Genomic DNA, 19,349 nt, shown 5'->3' on the forward strand with positions numbered 1-19,349 from the left:
TCTCTGTGTGATTTCTTCCTTAAGAACACTGAGCAGCCGCCACGTCTGACTTAAGCCTACACTGGCTGTTCTATTGGCTAATGTAATGTACCAAAGGATCACAACGTCATAGTTTAAGCTACATTACTCTCAATATTGAATTAACATGATGAGGTGGAACAGAAGAACATTGTGCTTGCTGTAATGTGTGCTCGCAGAGTTAGGAAGAAAAGTTTCTTCATAATAGATTGTTCTTCTCCGTGTGATGGCAGTGCCCGGTTGCCAGGTTTTGTAGCCTGTTCTGTTTGCTTTTTCCACGTGCTGTGTTGTTATTTCTGGTGAGAATTAGAAGAATTAAAAGATTTCAGCAGGAGCCTTTCTCACCGACCAATAATCATTATGCTGTTTCCTTGGTAGGCTTGGCAGGCAAAACAAAAAAGGTGATTTAGATTCCTTCACAGCACCTGCAGGCTAATATAGCTACCAATGAACACCTGTAAACCATAGGTCCAGCTACAGCCACAGCATAATGCCACAGGTTTGGAAAACATGAGCCTATTCTAATGGGACCTGCTGCAACATACATAATACATTCTCTCCCAGAGCAAAGTTGGCTAATTAACAGAGACATATAGCTGGCTAATTAGCATTATGCGAGAGAACGATTTTTCAACCCTCAGAGGACAGAAAACACTGAAAGTCAGAGAGAAGGGTTTAAAGTCATAGCAGGAGATGTTTATGATAAAAGGAGGGAGGAGGAACAGAAGAGGGGACAAGCTCAAAGAAAGACAAAAAAACACACTGTGTTAAAGGCATGAATATTTGATTTAATCTGGCCTTCTTCAGAATATGAATTGATTACTCTGCATGTTTCTTCGTGTGCGCGTGTGCGTGCACCTTAAAGCGCTGCCATTATCAAACCATTTGTAACAGAAGACGCGAGTGTCTTGCCAAATTCACCCAAAATATGGGGAAAAAAAATGTTGGATTGCTTTAGAGATAAAAGAGGTAAAGGTGACGCTTGTTGTTAGCCTTTATTTTTGAGAGCCACTCCACTGACTTACCACACCTGTGTGCAGATGATTATTCTGAATCAATGAATCAGCCCTCTGGGCAGGACTGCTGTACAGCAGTGCTATCATCACCCACCATGCATTGATCCAGGCAGACTAAAAGATCATTTGGCACCGTGTTATAATTCTCTTCCTCTCAGCTATGGGTCACGCAGACACAGGTCACCGCAACATGCCAGTCGCCTTGTTTCTGTTTGGATTGCAGTGACTGTGAGATAGCAAACAAACACACAATCTCCCTGGGAAAGAACAGGGGAAAAAACTGTTGCAATGCCACCAAGCTCTGAGTATCTACCTCATTAACAGAGGAAGAGGAGCAGAACAGAGAGAGGGAGAAGAAAAAAGGGTCTTGGAGGGAAAGAGATGTGAGTAATTCCTCCAGCCTGCTGGTCCACACAGGGAATTTGGGAGCAGCAAGTTGTTCAATAATGTATTGATTTTCTTAGTGAGCTTTTCTTTCTTTGAGGATTTGATGTAAATGATTATCTGACAGTTTTCTGCTTCACTATGCGCTGTGAGTGGAAGTCTGAGTGCCTGTCTCTCTGCTCATCTCACCTGTCTGTCTGATAATATTAATTAATCAGTAGACTGTTCATTCTTCCATGTGTTTTAATGGGACTTTGAGGAGCCTCCAGTTTACTGCGGAGCAAAGGATGCAGACGTGTGCTTCACACTTGAGTTCCTAATCTTCCCATAAAATCTCAGTTCTGTTTAAACTGAGGAGGCTGAAGCAGGTGTTTAACTGCATCCTGATGATCATGAAACTGCTACTGGGCTTCTTTAGAAGTGGGGCGAGCTGCATTTGTACCACAGTATTCGCTCCACTGGATTTTGTGACAGGTGCTCGCGCATGTTATACAACCACGCAGACATTTAGTGAAATCACCCTGCTAACGTGGCTCCCATACTAAAAATGTTTAGCACTGACAACAGCTGGTGATGGCTGGACGCACCATTTGTCTGTCTCCAAATGGGTCAAAGATGCAAGTATCAGTTTTTATCATTCCATAAGCAATTGGTAATGCTACGGCCCATATTAGCGCATTTTGTCCACTTTCCATTGTGAAGATTGTGTCCCTGTGTGTGAATGTGAATTGTTTGTAGCATAGCTCTATGAAATATCCCAACTACTGGATGGATTGACATGACACGTTTTAGAGTCATTCATGGTGCCCAGATGTTGAATCTCACGACTTTGGTGATCCTCCAAATTTCATCTACCGCCAACATGACATTTGCAGTGGTGGTTTTGAATTAAATGTCTCAACAGCAATTAGAAGTACTGCTGTGACATTTGCTATATTTGATTTTCATGGCACCCAGAGGACGGTGCCCTGACTGTCTTATAGCACCACGAGCAAGTCAAAATCTCAACCTATCCTGGGAAATATTCTACTGCATGCATGCGGTTTGCCAGAGACATTCATGATTCCCAGATGATGAATCTTACTGACTGATGAAGTGTTCACATTTGTGATTCTGAGTGAAATGTCCTGACAGCTACTGGATAAGCTGTTTAATATGATTAACATTACATCTGCTAAATATGTTGGTATTCTCATTACTGGCATGCTGACATTAACATTTGATTTCATTTGATCTTTTAGCATTTAGCTCATAGCACTGCTGTGCTTAAGTTCAGTCCCACAGAGATGCTAGCATGACTCTCAGCCCTTACCAATGACTGTGTCACCAGCTATGATCTGTATGTCAGTCAGCTTCATTCCAACCACTTTTATCTATATTCAACATGTAATTTCTACATTCAACACAGATTTCTTTCGCCGCATTAGATTAGGTTGTATTTAATGTCACCGCTACACTCTATCATGCAGTTTTAAAATTTCTTTTAATGGTGGCATATCACTAATTGGCATTTACCTTAATACAGCAGCCTCTGTGAGAAATAAAAAGTTCCTATTCATCTGGCGCTTTTCTTATTTTGTCCACTTCTCTATGTGTGTCTAAGTGGAGCGCAATGATCAGAAAGTGTTTCATCATGATCAGGTTTGAAGGGTTGGCAGAGCTTCACGGTCTGTTTGAATTTTAAATGTCTCTCTCTGTTGTTGCCTCTCTCTCTCCTCCAGCATGATAAAACAGAACCTGCGTCGCTCCTCTCGCTCCATCTATCTGACTCTGGCATGTCTGTCCCTCGCTCTCCACCTCCTTCTGGCATTTTTTTGTCTCTCTGTCCTCCAGACTGCCTGTGTCCTTCCCACCTCCTCCTCTTCCTCCAGTCCAAGAGTGCATACTCAGCACCATGAGTCTATCTCCCTCTCCTCCTCTTCTTCAGCTGCCTCTTCCTCACATAAAGTGCTAACAATCTCCCAAGATGAAGAGCATCACAACCTGAATGCCAAAACCTTCCACCCTAATGAGAAGGACTCTTTCAGTGATGCCACTGAGAAGGAAAAGAAACTGATTGGAGCTGGGAAAGTGACTCAAAAGGTCAAGAGTCATTCTAAGCTGGAGGCGCTGTTCAAGCACCCGCTGTACAACCTGCCACGCCCGGAGCTGGTAGAAGATGATTGGCTGCTGAGGGTGAAGACTAATGAACACACAAGGGATACAGGAAGTGAGGAAGAGGTGCAGGAAGATGCCACCAATAGTGACAGTCAGTGGTAAGAGAAACAGATGGAGAAAATAGATCAATCAGTGTGTAAAATACAAACAATAAAGGTTCCGGTTTGCTTTATAAATGACATCGTAAGCCTCTTGCTAGCCTTGCTATTAGCACGGCTCTCCAGTGTAGGTCTACCACTTTGGCATCTATGTGTTTAAATATAACCTTAGAGAGCATCAAGCATGTAGACTCTTTCAGAATGGACTCTATGGAACGATATGTGACTGTTGCCCAACAGAAAAATATCTCTCAGCCTTTTAACTCCTAATACCTTGCAAAATTAATGTAATGTAATATGTTGCTTTAGTTGCTAAAGTGTTGCTTCATATGGCACTTTGCATATGCTTCATCACACATTTCCCCCCTACAGCTTGTTTTATATCTCAGTGCCAACCTGAATCAAACTCTCTGATGTTTCATTGGCCAGTTCTGCCTATTTATCACCTCCACTTCCTCTACTGAAGGCAGAGCGCCAGTCAGGAGGAGGATGGCTATGACAAAGTCAACTGGACCAGCGACGTGGAGACCCACCCTCCCTGGCTACGGTTCCACCTGGGCATCTCTCGCTGGGAGCTGTACAACAGGAAGGATCCCAACCTGGCCCAGCTGACTCACTATCTGGCAACGCAGCATATCCTCGGTGCTGGTGAGCAAATGAGGGGGGCAGGGCTGACAGGTGAGAGGACAGGATGGAGAAGGGAGAGGGCCATGCAGGGAAAGCTGCCAGAGACAAACGAGAGACGTTAGAGGAGGATGCACAGTGAGGAAGATGAAGGATTACCAGTGATTTAATTATTCTCCCTTTAATCTTTCTGTTCCCAAAAATACATCCTGAAGTGTTGGCCAGACAACATTGCTTCTCACTGGCACACTTGTGTAAAATATTTAGAAAACATACTGCAGGCATGATTCTTTAAATAGTACCTGTGTTCTGCCAAAACCTGCTCAACTGACTCATGTCAAAGCAATTTAGTCATTAAGGTATAAAGATCTGGATCTGCAGCCCGAGGAGCCAGTTACCAGGAAGTGTGTTCCAAGTGGAGTCTAGTTTACTAGACTTTAATTAATATTAACTCGTGTTTTTTTCTTTATTTTCTATAGCCATGTTTGTCATAGTTCTACACTTCATGCCGCCTCGATGGGTTCAAGGCCGCCCACAGATAGAATAGAGTATTTCACCTCATTGCTCAATACACCCAAATTAAAAAGAGAAACTGACTGAATTGTCCCAGCAGTGCTAGAGTTTCATTTAAGCTCCATCCCTTAGATGCCACTTGACACAATTACAATGCCACAACCATGCTGCTTTCAATTTTAACTCCAGTCTCTTTATACATATCAGCTAGGCTGTGAGAGAGCCAGAGGCAGCGCTGAAGTTTTCGCACAGTGAATACAGTGAACTGTGCCAAAGTTCATATTTGGAACAGTGAAGATTGCATTTTTAGAAACACATACACACATTCACAGTTATTCACAGGACGATAGATCCTTAGGTACACATAGCTCACACTGAACTCACACACATTGGAATCACAAAGCACACTTACACAGAATAAAAGACTAATAAGCCCAGGAGGATTGAGCCCACTGTTTGATGATGACCCACAAATCCTTTTAGTCAGTGTGAGTGTGGAGAAGAAGAAAAGAGGAGGCATGTGCTACAGGCCATAAATTCACTGTATGCGTGCAATTTTTATCAGACTTAATGCATGGCGGACACAATAACATGAACACTCATACACGTCATTGCCAAAATTGTCAGTAAAAACTCCTTTTATAAAGCTTGTGGTTGCATTTTTGTTGAGTGTGATGTGTGATGATTCACTGACTTCATGAGGCTGGAGTTTGTGCTGTTGGTGTTGTGGATTGCAGTGTTGCAGTTTGTTTGACTAAACCCTGATTTTGACACAACTTGTGTGCCCACACAGAAAATACAAACAAAATGCAAATGCGGAGAGGTTAAGACAAAAGCAGCTGATGTTTCAGAAAACAAAAAAAACCTGACAATCCAACGCCTTAAATCTGCAGCTCGCATGATCTTTTGTTGTCGGGTGAGAAATGGAATCCTCCCACAAACTTACATTATCTCAACACCCACTTACACACGCACACACTGAACACAGTGACCTGAGTGCATGAGCACCACACAGACATACCGGATGCACACACATGTCAATGCACACAGGCGCACAACTTCACCAACACATTCCCATTTGGTGTTTGCTCGTCTCAGACTCCCTGTCCCTGTCTTCAGCACGCTGCAGGATGAATAATGCATTGAGATTTGTGTTATACGCTGCAGATTAAGCACTAATCTCAGCTACAGGCTGATTTTTTTTTCTGGCTCTGTCATCTTTTTTGCTCTCACGTTTAGCCCTCACCACATTGAAAATGTCTTTAAACATTTGAATTCAGATTCATTTTGCTTTAATCAAACGGATAAACAGGTGCTAGGAATAAATAAGAGAGGATTTTATTTCTATCTCTTGATTTCTGTATGTCTATTGAATTATTTACTGGACTTCCTCCTACAAGCATGCCATGTGTCAGCCAGAGCAGTCTCTTCTTCTGAATGTCTGGGACCTCAATGTTGAACTTGTTGACTTGAGGACACACACACACACTTTGGTTTAACTCCGTCACACTGCCCAGTTGTTTCAAGTGTGGGAAAGGGGGCTTGTGCTTTTTGAATGAAAGGCTCTGATGATGATGATGATGACTCTGTGATATATCGCATTGTGATAATATGCCAAATGGAGGGTCCAGTGAGGCTGATGGTTGAAACTACTGTACGTAATAGGCCACCATGTGGAGAAACAGGAGTGCTACACAGTATTGAACTTGCACCCTGTGCAATACTCCTCATGTAACCATCACACCTTTTTTCCTTTTTCTTGTGATGACTTATCATCACTGAGTAATGATCAGCCCCATCTATTTGCACTATCAAGGAACACTACGTAATCACTTTATGCATATTTTCCAGTTCAGAAGACAGGAGGCACCCAGCTCAAACTGCTCATGTCCTTCCCAAACTACGGACAAGCTCTGCTGAAACCCATGAAGTAAGACAGCACTGTAATTGGAAACATATAAACGACCGACTGACGACAGCGTTTGTGTTGGAGACCATTTTTAAAGTTTATTTAAAGAGGACAGCGCACATCATCATACATTACTGTAAATGTGCCAGTGTTAGCCAAAGGCTAGTTTCCAACTGTAGTCCTCCGGCATGGTGTTAAGGCATTGAGGCATTCTGTCAGTCAGAGTAGAGCTTCATCCATCCCTGCCTATGTGTGTGTTTCCAGACAATCCAGAGACGCGGAGACGGATCTAAACCTCTTCTACTTCTCTGACTTTGAAAGACACAATGCAGAGATCGCTGCCTTTCACCTTGACAGGTACAGAGTCCGTCACACTGTGTCAGCAGTCAGCAGGTGTCCGGTCCAACACTGGCATTATTCATTCATGAAGCCACTGTACAGCTTGTATCATAGGGATAGAAGTAAAGTGTCATTTGAAATGAATGTTAGAGCACTAGTGTCCTCTATTCTTGCTGAATCTGTCTGTCGTCACCCTAGTTCTTTTGTTCATGTTCGTGTCTACTCCCTCTCTGTCTCTGCTGTCTCAGATTGCTGGGCTTCAACAGGATCCCTCCAGTAGTGGGTCGACTCATCAACATCACCACAGAGATCAGAGAGATCACCACTGACCACAGGCTGTCCAGGACCTTCTTCACCTCCCCTGGTATGTGTGGATAATAGTATGTATCCATGCCTGCACCACCGTTATCAGAGTTTTGTATTTTAATATGGGGGGTATTTGTTAGGACCAAGATTTGAAAAGTACAAAACAAACAGCACTTTGGTTAGCACACAAAAAATGCCTGACCGCTAAGCTGAAGCTGTCATCTCTGTCTCCCTCTAGTGGGCAATGTGTGTTTCTACGGCCAGTGTGAGTACTACTGCTCACCAGAGCACCCAGTGTGTGGTCAGCCACATGCACTGGAGGTTTCCCTGGCCGCCATGCTACCTGACCTCAGCCTCGCCCCCCGCAGGTCCTGGAGGTCACCATGGAGACGTTCATACAGCCGCACCAAGCTCGCACAGTGGGTAATATATATAGTGAAGGGGGGTGAGTCATTCTGGAGAAACTGTTGAATATCTTCTCACAACCCAGGTGTTGTGAGTGGGAAACGAGATAAATTGGCTTGAACCGAGCAATGCAACACTCCTCCAGCCAATCAGCACCAGGTGGCGTTCATGCTTGTGCACAGGACGTGGGGAAGTGGAGGGGAGAGGGGGCAGTGAGAGGGATGCTAAATCTGATATGCTAATGTGATGGCATTGTGAAGGAGAGATGGTAATATAAACCATCTTTCTCCAGAATGACTCATTCCACCTTTAATAATGAACAGTTTGAACAGAGAGCAGCCCTTCAGTGATTATTTGTTTAGCCAACCTGCATTTAGAGACATAGGGATGGGCAGAACAATGGAAACCCCACTGTCTGTTTCATATGTTTTGTTTGAACTTTGTGTGTGAAGTTTGAACTGACAGTGTTGGCCTTGAAATGTTTCTACCTTGTTGCTGGTTGAGTTTTCTGTTGAGTGTTATGTTGACTCATGAGTCTTTGCTGCCTTCCAGTGGTGTGAATGAAGAACTGCAACATTATATTAAATTTGAGGCCAACACAAATTGATGCCCATCCACAGACCTTGTTATTAGTCTTACTGTCGATGAGGCATTTTCAGACTGTTAGAGAACCATATTTTCATGTTGCAGTTTTATTTTCAGGCAGGCGAACTCAAATAAAAAAAAAATGAAAAGAAAAAGAAAACATCCTATTCCATATGAAAATATTTATTATGAATGAATGTTATCTCTCTGGCCCATCAGTATTGGTTTTCTTCTGCTGCAGGTGGGAGAAGGACCCAGCCTACTGTGACACAGTGAAACAGACGCCTCCTTACAACCAAGGCACCAGACTGGTGGATCTCATAGACATGGCTGTACTGGACTTCCTCATGAGTCAGTCTCTGCATTTTAATCTCAACCTCAGGGGGCTTACAGGCTGTGTAATGGGGAGCGGGAGGCCACTGACCTCTATGTCTATATGTTATATTATCTCAGATGTTAAGGGACTCAGGATGTTATCATGAAATTTCCATCAGTATATGCTACTACTAACTTCACGTTCATTTCTACAAACACATCTCTCACATAATAATAATAAACATGACGCTTGCTTTTCATTCAAAGGCAACATGGACAGACATCACTATGAGACGTTTGAGAAATTTGGCAATGAGACATTTCTGCTGCATCTGGATAACGGACGGGCGTGAGTACCATGAACACCTGCTGATTCATCTGAGCTCAAGTCATTGCAGTAACATTTCATCTATGGCACTTTCTTGTGACTGTCTGTTTTCCAGGTTTGGGCGTCACTCTCGGGATGAGCCATCTATTCTGGCTCCATTGCAACAGTGTTGCAGGTAAAAGAAAATAATGTGTGGGTGAAGCGCACATTTAAATGTGATGGGTGGGTGAAATAAATTATAAGACATTAGTCCCAGTCAAGAGTGAATCCAAGGTGCAGTACAGAAAACTTTAATTTGTGTTGTGCTTTGCATATGGCCCAGAGAGGATAAAGAAACCAGTGTTAATATCTCTTTTGATCTTGTTTTCCACCCAACATATGCAGGATCCGTCGGTCCACCCTCCTCCGCTTGCAGCTCTTGTCCCTCCCTGGCTTCCATCTGAGTGATGTCATGCAGGAGTCGCTGGGCCAGGATCCTCTGGCAGGTGTGGCCCCCCTCCTCTCTGGACCACACCTCTCTGCTTTGAACCGACGCCTTGCAACCATCCTGCAGGTGGTGCAGACCTGTCAGCGTCACCACAAAGATGTCATTTATGACGACTTGGAAGGGTATCATGATGCCTCTGATCCTGGCTGGGGAAAAAAATAAATTGTATATTTGTCTCATATATCTGTGTTGAAATGTTTTTGTCACACTCCGTATATGAAAGTCTGTCATGGCGGCATTAAGGTCAAATCTGCTGAAAATGTTGCAAAGGTCGACAAGTTTTCACATCTACCTACAATTTTCAAAACATTGATTTACATCTAAATGTTTTCCAATGTTTCCCATAAACCAAGAACCGGTAAGTAAAGTACCTCAGAATACTACTTGAATACAGGACTGTATTTTTTCACTTTCCACCTCTGTAGATTGGATTGGTTCAGCATTTCAGGTCAATTACACCTCAAATATCAAACACTAAATGTGAGGATGCAGAGGATTCAGCCACTAAATGCGGGAGATGGCGACCCCTGCTGCCACTGAGCAGAACTGCGACCTGCCTACAGACTTCGCTTGACTTTCACTTTCCAAACGTCACTAAAAGGCGGACATGAGAAAACAATTGAGGCCAGATTGTGGATCGGACATGGATAGATTGGCGCCTGTCATTGAATCCTACGCAACTGGTTCTTGTTGTGATTTCTGAGCTTCCTGGCGCTCATTTCCAGCTTCACAGTGTCCAGATCCTGAAGTGCCGAGCAGGGCGCTTCAGGCACTGCACGGCAAAACAGGGAGGGAGGCTTGGTTTGGTGTCGTCGTTATTCTGTAACAGCTAGTAGGATTCAGAGCATTCGGGCCTGGTGTGATGGACCCGCTGGATTTCCTGGGGTCAGAGGAACTGCTGCGGTTTTTCCACTGTCACAAAACTGAAATGTCCTGCATGGAGAACCCGCAAACCTTCATCAGCCAGCTCAGGGACCACAACCTGATGCAAGAGGACAAGTACAAGGTGAGGCAGCGAAGCGGAAACGCTGCGCGCCTGGCGCGCGTAGACCTCCGCACAGAAGCCAGACCTGAGCGGGAACTGCATGACGGACAGATTAACGCTCGATGGGACACACATTTGTTTAGTAAAATGCACCAATTAAGCACTTAGATGTTAAAAGTCTCCTTTAGTTCAGGGCCCCACTTCAAGGTGGGATATCAAAGTAATAATTCAGAAAAAAAAGAAGTTAAAAATATCATCAATTATTTCCTAATATTTGCATTTTCTCTAGATTGATTATCAACTACTATGCTAAATATTGGTTCACTCTTACATATTACATGTTTTATCGGGGACTGTGCAATCAAATGATTCTATCAGTTTACAGATATTATGAATCTGTCACTGAGCCAAGTTTGCCCGTATTATTTATTTTTATTATTTATTATTTTTATCAATAGCTTGTCTGAATCCCTGAATAGTAACATGTGACATAAAACCACAGTCCAGAGTCTACAGTCGTACTGTACAGTATTAATCATTAATCACATCAAATGGGAATGAGAAGTGAAATATGCACTGATGTATTAAAAACATCGTTATTTCATTATTGAACAATGACAGTTAATTGCAGTTTTGGGTCAAAGACAATTGTCTAATTTTCTCCATACCTTGTGTGTGCAGAAGATGAGTCGAATGAAGAGTAAAGACAACAAGAGGAAAGCTCTTTATGACGTTCTGGACTGGCTGGAGCGAGAGCGATCACAGCACATCAAGGATTTCTGGAGGTGTGTCTTCAAGGAGGTCATCCTGAACAATTACCCCACCCTGCGACTGCTGCGCAACAGACTCATGGACGGTCAGATTCTTTGTTTAAGGTGTTTGATTGTGATTCTCCTTGCTGTGTTTATGTTCCCTTTGCTTGTGATGAATGATTTTTGTGCATGCTCCCCTGAAACATGTTCATATATACACTCCCCCCAGATTCTCACATATTCTCTGTATATGATCCACTTTTTTCGTCTCAGATCCGATTCCAGTACCAGAGTTGTTATTAATTGTTAAAATAATCAATAATCGTGCACCAGCAACAAATTTCTCAGTTACAATTCAAATGCAAACCTTTTAAAAGCAGCAACAAATTGGTCTGGGATTAAAATTCCAGAATAAAACACAGCTGCATCAAGTGAGAACAAAATGTAAACATTAAATCACAATAAAGTCTCAGGCTAGTGCAAACAAACAAACCCCAAGATTGGCCTCTTTGTACTGATCCAGCTGTATTTGATGTTTACTATATCCACCGACATGAATGCAATTACAGGCTCTTACAATTCTGACATACAACTGCCTGAGAGGGTGGAAAAGGAAAAGACAGATGAAGGGAAAAGGATGGAGCCTTCGGACGGGGAAGAGGAGGAGGAGGGAGAAAAGAAGGTGAAGTCAGCGAAAAAGAAGAGAAAAAAGACAAGTAAGAACACGCCTGATGAGGAGGGGGGGCAGGCCCGTCCATCGACTTCACTGACTCCAGGTCAGAAGAAAAAGTCTCAGAAAATAAGCTTCTGTAAGTCACCGTTGAAAAGTGCGGTCCCTTCAGCCTGTTATTCAGTCTAAATATCACCATAATATTTCTAGTGTTTTCTCATTTGGACCAAGAAGTCAAAATGTATTTTTTCCCAGATTCTCCCTTGAAGAAGGGAGAGAAGAGCGACATTTGGACGTGGGGCATCTATAAGGGCCAGCTGCCTGTGACCTGTGGAAAGCAGAAAGGGACACTGAACAGAGGCAGACTGGCTAAAGGTGAGAAACACTGAATGACTGAAGGGTCTGATTATGAAAAGTAACTTTAACCTCCTGACTACCAGTAGTTCAAATTTGTTGTCTGTGGAGGACATTTGTAAACCTGAATATCTCCCACCCACTGCATACTACTGAATTAACTCCTTTTTGCTATCTGCAGAGAACATTTAGGGCTTTTCAATGATACCAAATGTGAAGGGGTGGGCTTTGGTACCTTTCTCTTTCTCATTAAGGAAAATGGCATCCATCAGTGCAAGCACATTTTATGGGGGGCAAATTTTGGCTTGAAATATTGTCTGCATATTTTAGATGAGGCTCTTAACAACACATTAAAACACTGTCTGAATTATTTTAACTGTATTTTAGCATAGTATTAAAAGTGTCCTTAAAAAAAAAAAAAAAGTTTTTTAGTTGACGCAAATCAGTTTTAATGGCGTCATTTTTTTTATCGCACGATTAACGTTCTTTGTGAACTTGTAGTTTTTTTAATAAGCTGTGGCCACTGCTAGTAACGTTACAAAAACTACAGGATCCGGAAACAAAACAATGGGCACGCCCCACGCATGTTTTGGTCTTTTTTTTTTTTTTTTTTTTTTTTTTGGCAAAGGAGCAAGCTTTTTTTTTTTTTTTTTTTTTTTACTTTTTTTAAACTTTTTTTAAATTCCAAAGATTACAAGACCTTTCAATAAATAATATACAATGTTTTGGTCTTGCCTGCTTGCTAGCTGTGAAAGTATAGCGCGAAATGCCGAAATGGATGAGAGCAAGATAGAAAGTTTCGTTTCAAAAAGTTGCCAGATGGGTCGACTGACAAGACCAAAGTTTGGACAGAGGCATATGGATACCGCAACTAAAAACAAGCTTACTGCAGCCATAGCCAAGTAATGTTCATTCTTTCTGGAGAGCAATAAGAGGCTGCGTTGATAAGCCTCTGGTGAATAAATAGAAGAGCATCATAGTCTGACTGCTTGTATGTTCAGAGGAAACTTAAGAAAGGAAAGTTTAAGCCGTGGTTTAACTGCACTATAGGCTGAATCCTAGTTTACAATGATGTGCACTTTGTAACTTTACCTTGTATCACTCTGTTTTGATCTCTTAGAAAGGGTTGTTGAAGGGGCTTTTTTGTAACCAAGTATTTATTTTTTTGTCATCAGTTTATTGACAGTGTTAAATTGTGTGAGATTTGATTCATTCAAAAGAGAATGACTGCTCAAAATGAGAATATTAGTGTGAAATACAACACTACACATTGTTTTCAATAAAAAACATTTGCACAAAGCAAGCCTATCCACTTTTCCGTGTTGATAAGAGTATTAAAATGATAATTAATGGGACATTTAGAATAGATAAAAATGTGCGATTAATTTGCGATTAATCACGAGTTATGACATTCACGCGATTAATCGCGATTAAATATTTTAATCGATTGACAGCACTAGTTTTTAGTATTCTTATTAACTTACAAAGATTGGGGAATTAAAAAAAATGTGATTGGACAATATTTTTTTTTCCTGGTAGTCAGGAAGATAAAGATCTATAAAGGAAAACGAAACACTGAACCAGTCAATCATAAATCAGCTTTTATTGAATAGAATTGTTGAGATAAAAGCATTCAAAATGAAACCTCTAACAGCGACGTGTATCGACCGACAGTTATTCACAATGTGCCAAATCATAAATGTCAGCCGTGTCCTTTATGGTGAACATTTCAGCATTCCCAATCCTCTGAATATTTCAGGTGAGAAGTGTGTTTTTGCCAACAAACAGTGGTTTACTCCCACCGAATTTGAGAGGTTTGCGGGTAAGAGGAGCTTCAAGAACTGGAAGTTGAGTATTCGATGTATGGACACCCCCCTGGGAAAACTTGTACAGGTTTGTTGAAAAGGGATTTTCATTGTGGAACATGCATATAACGAGACTGTGTGCCACAGCTGGCTTCTCTTTAACACCGGCCACGTCGGTGAGCTTCGTCAGATCACTTCACGCACAGTTCATTGAGGAAATTGTTTGATTTTCTCTGCAGGAAGGACACCTGAAATCAGTGAGGTACAAAGGAGGCTATAAAAAGGTAAGACCAAAAAACTGGTGAAAATGCAGAAATAAATAAAAATGTGACTTTGTTGTTTATCTTTTTTTTAGTGATTCTGATCTGAGCCATGTCCTCCTTTTTCTTCCCGCTAGGCCAAGAAATCACTATTCCCATCTAATGTTTTAGTCACAGGTTTGTTGCACAATACTGACTTCACAAAACTAGAAGAGTATTTAATATTTTGGATTACCGATGAGACAGCACTGCACCCGCACAAGTGATGACAAGAGCGTCTGTTAGCACACATAAAATATTTAAACCTAATGTTGTCATTAGAGCCAAACAGGCAGCCATAGCACACGATTGATCTATCTGTCTACTTCAAAGTGCTTTACAACAGGCAGCTGGACTTGCTTGAGGGTCCAGAATACATTTGGACTTCCTTTAGTTTTATTGTGCTGTCTCTGCTCGCTCTGTTTCTCTAATCTAATTTAATGTCTTCATTTCAATGAAATTTAAGAGTTTGAAATTCATATTTTTGGCAAAAGAACATTGATATTGATATGCACAAGGAATGGCAAAATGGCTACTCACCTCCTCCTGTGTTGTTTTTGGTGCTGGTTTCTATGAAGGGATATTCCGGGTTGAAGCACACTTATGCTAACGATGTTACTTCAGATGTGTATCCTGTATCCCAGTCTCATAGCAATGGCTGTGTTAACCATGCTCTCATCATGCGTCCATTACAGATGAGGAGGGAGAGATGGAGGAACAGGAACATGCAGGAGCCGGTGGCAAGAAGGTGTTCAAAGTCACATGTGGAGCCATAACTGGAACCTTACATGAAAAACGCTTTTCATCAGGTATCATTCTACAGCACATAAGCTAAACATGTGTATTTGTACATCCTGTTTAACGTTCGACCTGTCACTGCGGTGAACAGGGACTCGTGGGAAGAGCATTCGTACTGAGATAAGCTGGATGACCCCAGTGGAGTTCATGAGGGAGGCGTCGTGTCATACAAATGCCTCCTGGAGGAAAAACATCATGTGGGAAGGGGAACCGCTCAGTGTCCTAATAGAGGTAACAATGGTCTTCTGTGTTGTTGTAACAGTCCACTGATAGCAGCTTGAATTCTTAACTGAGCATCTTTGAGTGTTTGTGCGATGTAGTCTGAGAGAGAGAACATAATAATCCTTAAGATTTCAGTCCTGGTTGAGTCGGCGACACAGTTACTGCCTGTGGTAACTGCAGGTTAATACTACAGCATACATTCACCGAGCAGCAACAGCAGTCGGTGTATGTGTTCACAGTGCAGCCAATCAAACTCAAGCTGTTTTAATAAAGAAATCTCAATAACAATTGCACCTGCAACCTGATTTTGGGATGTGCATGGTCCACAGAGCAGCAGGGCACAATCAAATTTGTTACCTTGCTGAGTAGATGTATGTGTGCAGCCTGCTGCCTAAAACTCTTCATTGTACAGCTCACTGTGGCTAGATGCTTTTGTTCTATATGAACAAAAGCATACAGCCATATGAACACTTTCAATTTGAAAAAACAGCAGTAGGAAATGTACAGTTTGCATTAGCAGTAACTTAACTTACTTAACTTACTTTAGGATGACTTTAACTTGGACTTCCTGAAGTGGTTGACAGAACAGGTTAAACAGAAACACAACTGAAGTTATTTAATTTACAAACAGGAAAAATAATGTGTTAAGCAACTTTAGACTTCTTCTCTGCTATATATTGAGGTGAAATGTTGTTGCCAATGTTTTTTCTGAGCTCATCAAAAGTTGACTTTTCAGAGATACATAGAGATACATCATATCTGACAGAATGTGATGCATTGCATTCTGTAAAGTAGTCAAAATTAGCTCAATCTTAAACATATATCGAAGTCAAAGTCAGCTTTATTGCCAATTCTTCACGTGTACAAGACATACAAAGGAATCGAAATTGTGTTTCCCACTATCGCACGGTGAGACAAGACAAGACATTTCTGACACTAAAGTAAACTGTAAAGTGCACAGGCACAATGAATAAAGACAGACATATCCTAACACTACAGTAAACAATACAAGAAAAAGTGCACAGTAGATGAAGACATTTACTGATACTAAAAATAACAATAGAGAATAGGAGTTCACAGTGTAAAAGTAAGAAGTAGCAGCAAAAAGTTTTATATAATATAGTTTTATATAATAAATATATAATATAAATATATTTATATAAAAGTTAGAGGCTGTAATAGTGCAATATGTAGCAGTAAAATGAAGCATACACATTAATGAAGCCGTAATATTAATCCAAAAACTTAACATGTACTGTCACAGTGGAACATTGACAGGGACCAATGAGTACTTTAGTGCAACTTTTCATACTTGAATACATTTTAGAATGTTTACATTCTTTGACCTAGATGTTCTTAATTTGTCTATTTCAGGCAAAAGCCTTGAGGATGGACTCCTTGCTGTGTGATTGCCCACTGTGCAAACCAGATAGTAAAGACCTGGTAGGTTGATCAGTTTCAGACCAACAGCATTTCACAGTGAGCTTCAGTACAAGCCTGAACTGATGTTTCGTATAATCACAGAATTTTTTTCTCTCTGATCCAGTGTGTGGTCATACTGCGTGTAAAGAGAGTTGCACAGCAAGCACAGGTTGAATTTACTTATACAAGTGTGCATTATTAACATATTGAAAGACAAACCATGCAAACCTGAGACTGAACAAAAATAATTGCATTTGTTTTCTTCAATAATTTTTCCGAAAATTAAAAAAACTTACAAAATTCAGATGTCGTAACTTTCTTAAAGTCTCTTCTGTTTAAGTCCTATATCAATATCAATATGCTTATGCATTTTGTTTGTGTGTCTGTGTGTGTGTGTGAACAGGGACAGTAGACCATGGATGTGTACGTTTTGTGTATTTGGAAGCAATCAAGGATGCTATTACCAGGATGATCTGAAAAGGGAAGCAGTCATGTCCTCCCAGATATCACAGGACATGCTGGTGAGCACACTGCGTGACTCTCCGTCTGTCTCTCCATCTTAATGCCTGCCACGCTAATGCTCTCCTTTCTTACATCAACAGAGATGCCAGTATCTCCTCCTGTATCTGTGGGGTGCTGATAAGGAGCAAATATTTGCTACAAACCCAAACCTCTACGTAAGTCTTTTTCTTTGCTAATCCCATGCAAGTAAAGTGCACGTGATGAGCTGGCTGCACACAAAACATTCAAATTTCATTCACTCAACTGCTGCTTTGCACCAGCAGTTGAAAGACTACTCCACAGTGATCCAGAGTCCGATGTGGCTGGGCAGTGTAGCTGACAAACTCCAGAACCAGCTCTATGAGACTGTTGGAGAGTTTGTGTCCGACATCCAGCTCATTTTCACCAACTGTGCCTCGTACAACCGAGTAAGAAACGTCATTAGAACCTCTAGATGACATGCACACTTAGGAGTTTTCATCATATTCACATGTGGCACTAAGAGGTCTACATCAACAGTTAAATATGAAAACTCAAGCTTCATTTGTGGGAAAGTGACGGGGCTGTTATGTTCTTTTGCAGGAGAATGCTGAAATCCTTACCATGGGCAACAAACTGAAGGAGATATTTGACAGAGAATTTAAGAACGTGTTCAACATCTGTGAATACACTGTTGACCAATAACCAGCGTTCTGTTTGCGAACCCGGTAACTATCGGGAAAAGGTTACGAATGTGTAAATGTTGGGAATTTCAACCTTTTTTCTGACATATCCACTGTGTCTAGAACGTCCCAGATGAAACAGTTTTACTTTTTGTTACTGTTTACTTGAATATCCAGTTTAACTAAACAAATTAATATAGTGTTGGCATATAGAGGACAGACTCAGTGAGTTTTTTTAACACTTAAAGGGGAACTTCACCAATTTTGTAATACATCAAAATCAGGTCCTGGGGTAAACGCTAATAAATAAAGCCTTTTGTGGCTGCAGAGGGAGATATGGGAACTTTTGAGGCTGGTGGCTCGAGTAGGGCTGGGCGATAAACGATAGCGATATGTCTTGCGGTAGACACATAATCAAGCTCAATAAAAAATGCGTTCGATAAAACATTGGATAATTTTTTTTCTTCTTCGGAAGAAACCTGAAGTTGCGAAGCAACGTTGGTTGCATGAACAAAGGCACTCGCTCTCAGGTAACCGAGCAACGTAGGGAATAATCGCTGCTCAGCGGGAGTGACACGCTAACAGGCCAATCATGTAACAGTATCAAGTTCGGTTGCGCCATCTCGTTGTCTCGTGTTTGATGCTCTGTGAGGAGTGAGATGAGAAATAGAAAGTGAGCACTGCAGTGAGCGAAGAAATTGTCGATAAAACAGGGAAAGTCAGCTCGCCAGTATGGCAGTTTTTTGTATTTTATAAGTCGGACCGTAGTCAGACCAATGTGGTCTGTAACTTATGCAAGACTTTCGTTCCCACCAAGACCAGTAATACCACAAACTTGTTTAACCACCTTAGCCGCGCTCACTCTTTGGAGCGCAGCCGTATTCGCCAACGTCCAACAACATCTGCAACCACAGTACTCTGCTTCAGTGCCTGATGACAAATCATCTAAAAGGCATGAAGACGTAACGGAGGCAGCGGCATATCATATAGCTAAAGACATGCTTCACTGAGCACTGTGGAGAAGCCAGGTTATAAACATCTCTTACACGTGCTTTTTTTTTTTTTTTAAACACACTTGCAATAAAAATATAATTGAATAGTTCATGTATGTTTAGAGTAAGAAGAGTGACTAAAGTTGTTCATATGTCTAGGCTGGTTTTATAGTTCAGTCAGTGTTACTCTACTGTCTATCATGTTTGTTTGTTTGTATGTTACAGATGTCAAGTCTACCTCAGTTTCTGCTACAGCTACTGCTACTGTTTACTAACCACTGCACACATTTGAAAACATTTTATTCAGCAGAAGGTGAATCAGCTTGTGAACTTTCTGCACCAAACCTGTAGAAAAAAAGTTCTCAGGTTTCTCGCTGTTTACATTTTTACACTTTTTTTTACA

General features: G+C 41.5%; 2 protein-coding genes across 2 annotated transcripts; both read left to right on the forward strand.

Annotated features, from left to right (window-relative positions):
• The first annotated feature begins 3,140 nt into the window (after positions 1–3,140).
• On the forward strand, positions 3,141–9,664 carry LOC139343637 (extracellular serine/threonine protein kinase FAM20C-like). Its single transcript, XM_070981385.1, has 10 exons — positions 3,141–3,673; positions 4,140–4,321; positions 6,662–6,740; positions 6,984–7,076; positions 7,307–7,422; positions 7,603–7,783; positions 8,596–8,705; positions 8,937–9,018; positions 9,113–9,172; positions 9,382–9,664. Exons 1-10 carry the CDS (start codon positions 3,141–3,143, stop codon positions 9,644–9,646), a joined length of 1,701 nt encoding a protein of 566 aa, XP_070837486.1. The 3' UTR covers positions 9,647–9,664.
• Positions 9,665–10,045: 381 nt separating this feature from the next.
• Positions 10,046–17,976, forward strand: LOC139343185 (nuclear body protein SP140-like protein). Its single transcript, XM_070980671.1, has 15 exons — positions 10,046–10,490; positions 11,151–11,325; positions 11,791–12,030; positions 12,147–12,266; positions 14,005–14,138; positions 14,290–14,334; positions 14,448–14,487; positions 15,045–15,158; positions 15,239–15,378; positions 16,744–16,812; positions 16,916–16,950; positions 17,195–17,312; positions 17,394–17,468; positions 17,577–17,720; positions 17,875–17,976. The coding sequence occupies exons 1-15, from the start codon at positions 10,347–10,349 to the stop codon at positions 17,974–17,976; spliced, it is 1,695 nt and encodes a 564-aa protein (XP_070836772.1). The 5' UTR covers positions 10,046–10,346.
• Positions 17,977–19,349: the final 1,373 nt, after the last annotated feature.

Source organism: Chaetodon trifascialis, chromosome 15, assembly GCF_039877785.1.
Source record: "Chaetodon trifascialis isolate fChaTrf1 chromosome 15, fChaTrf1.hap1, whole genome shotgun sequence".
In the NCBI taxonomy this organism is placed as follows: Eukaryota; Metazoa; Chordata; class Actinopteri; order Chaetodontiformes; family Chaetodontidae; genus Chaetodon; species Chaetodon trifascialis.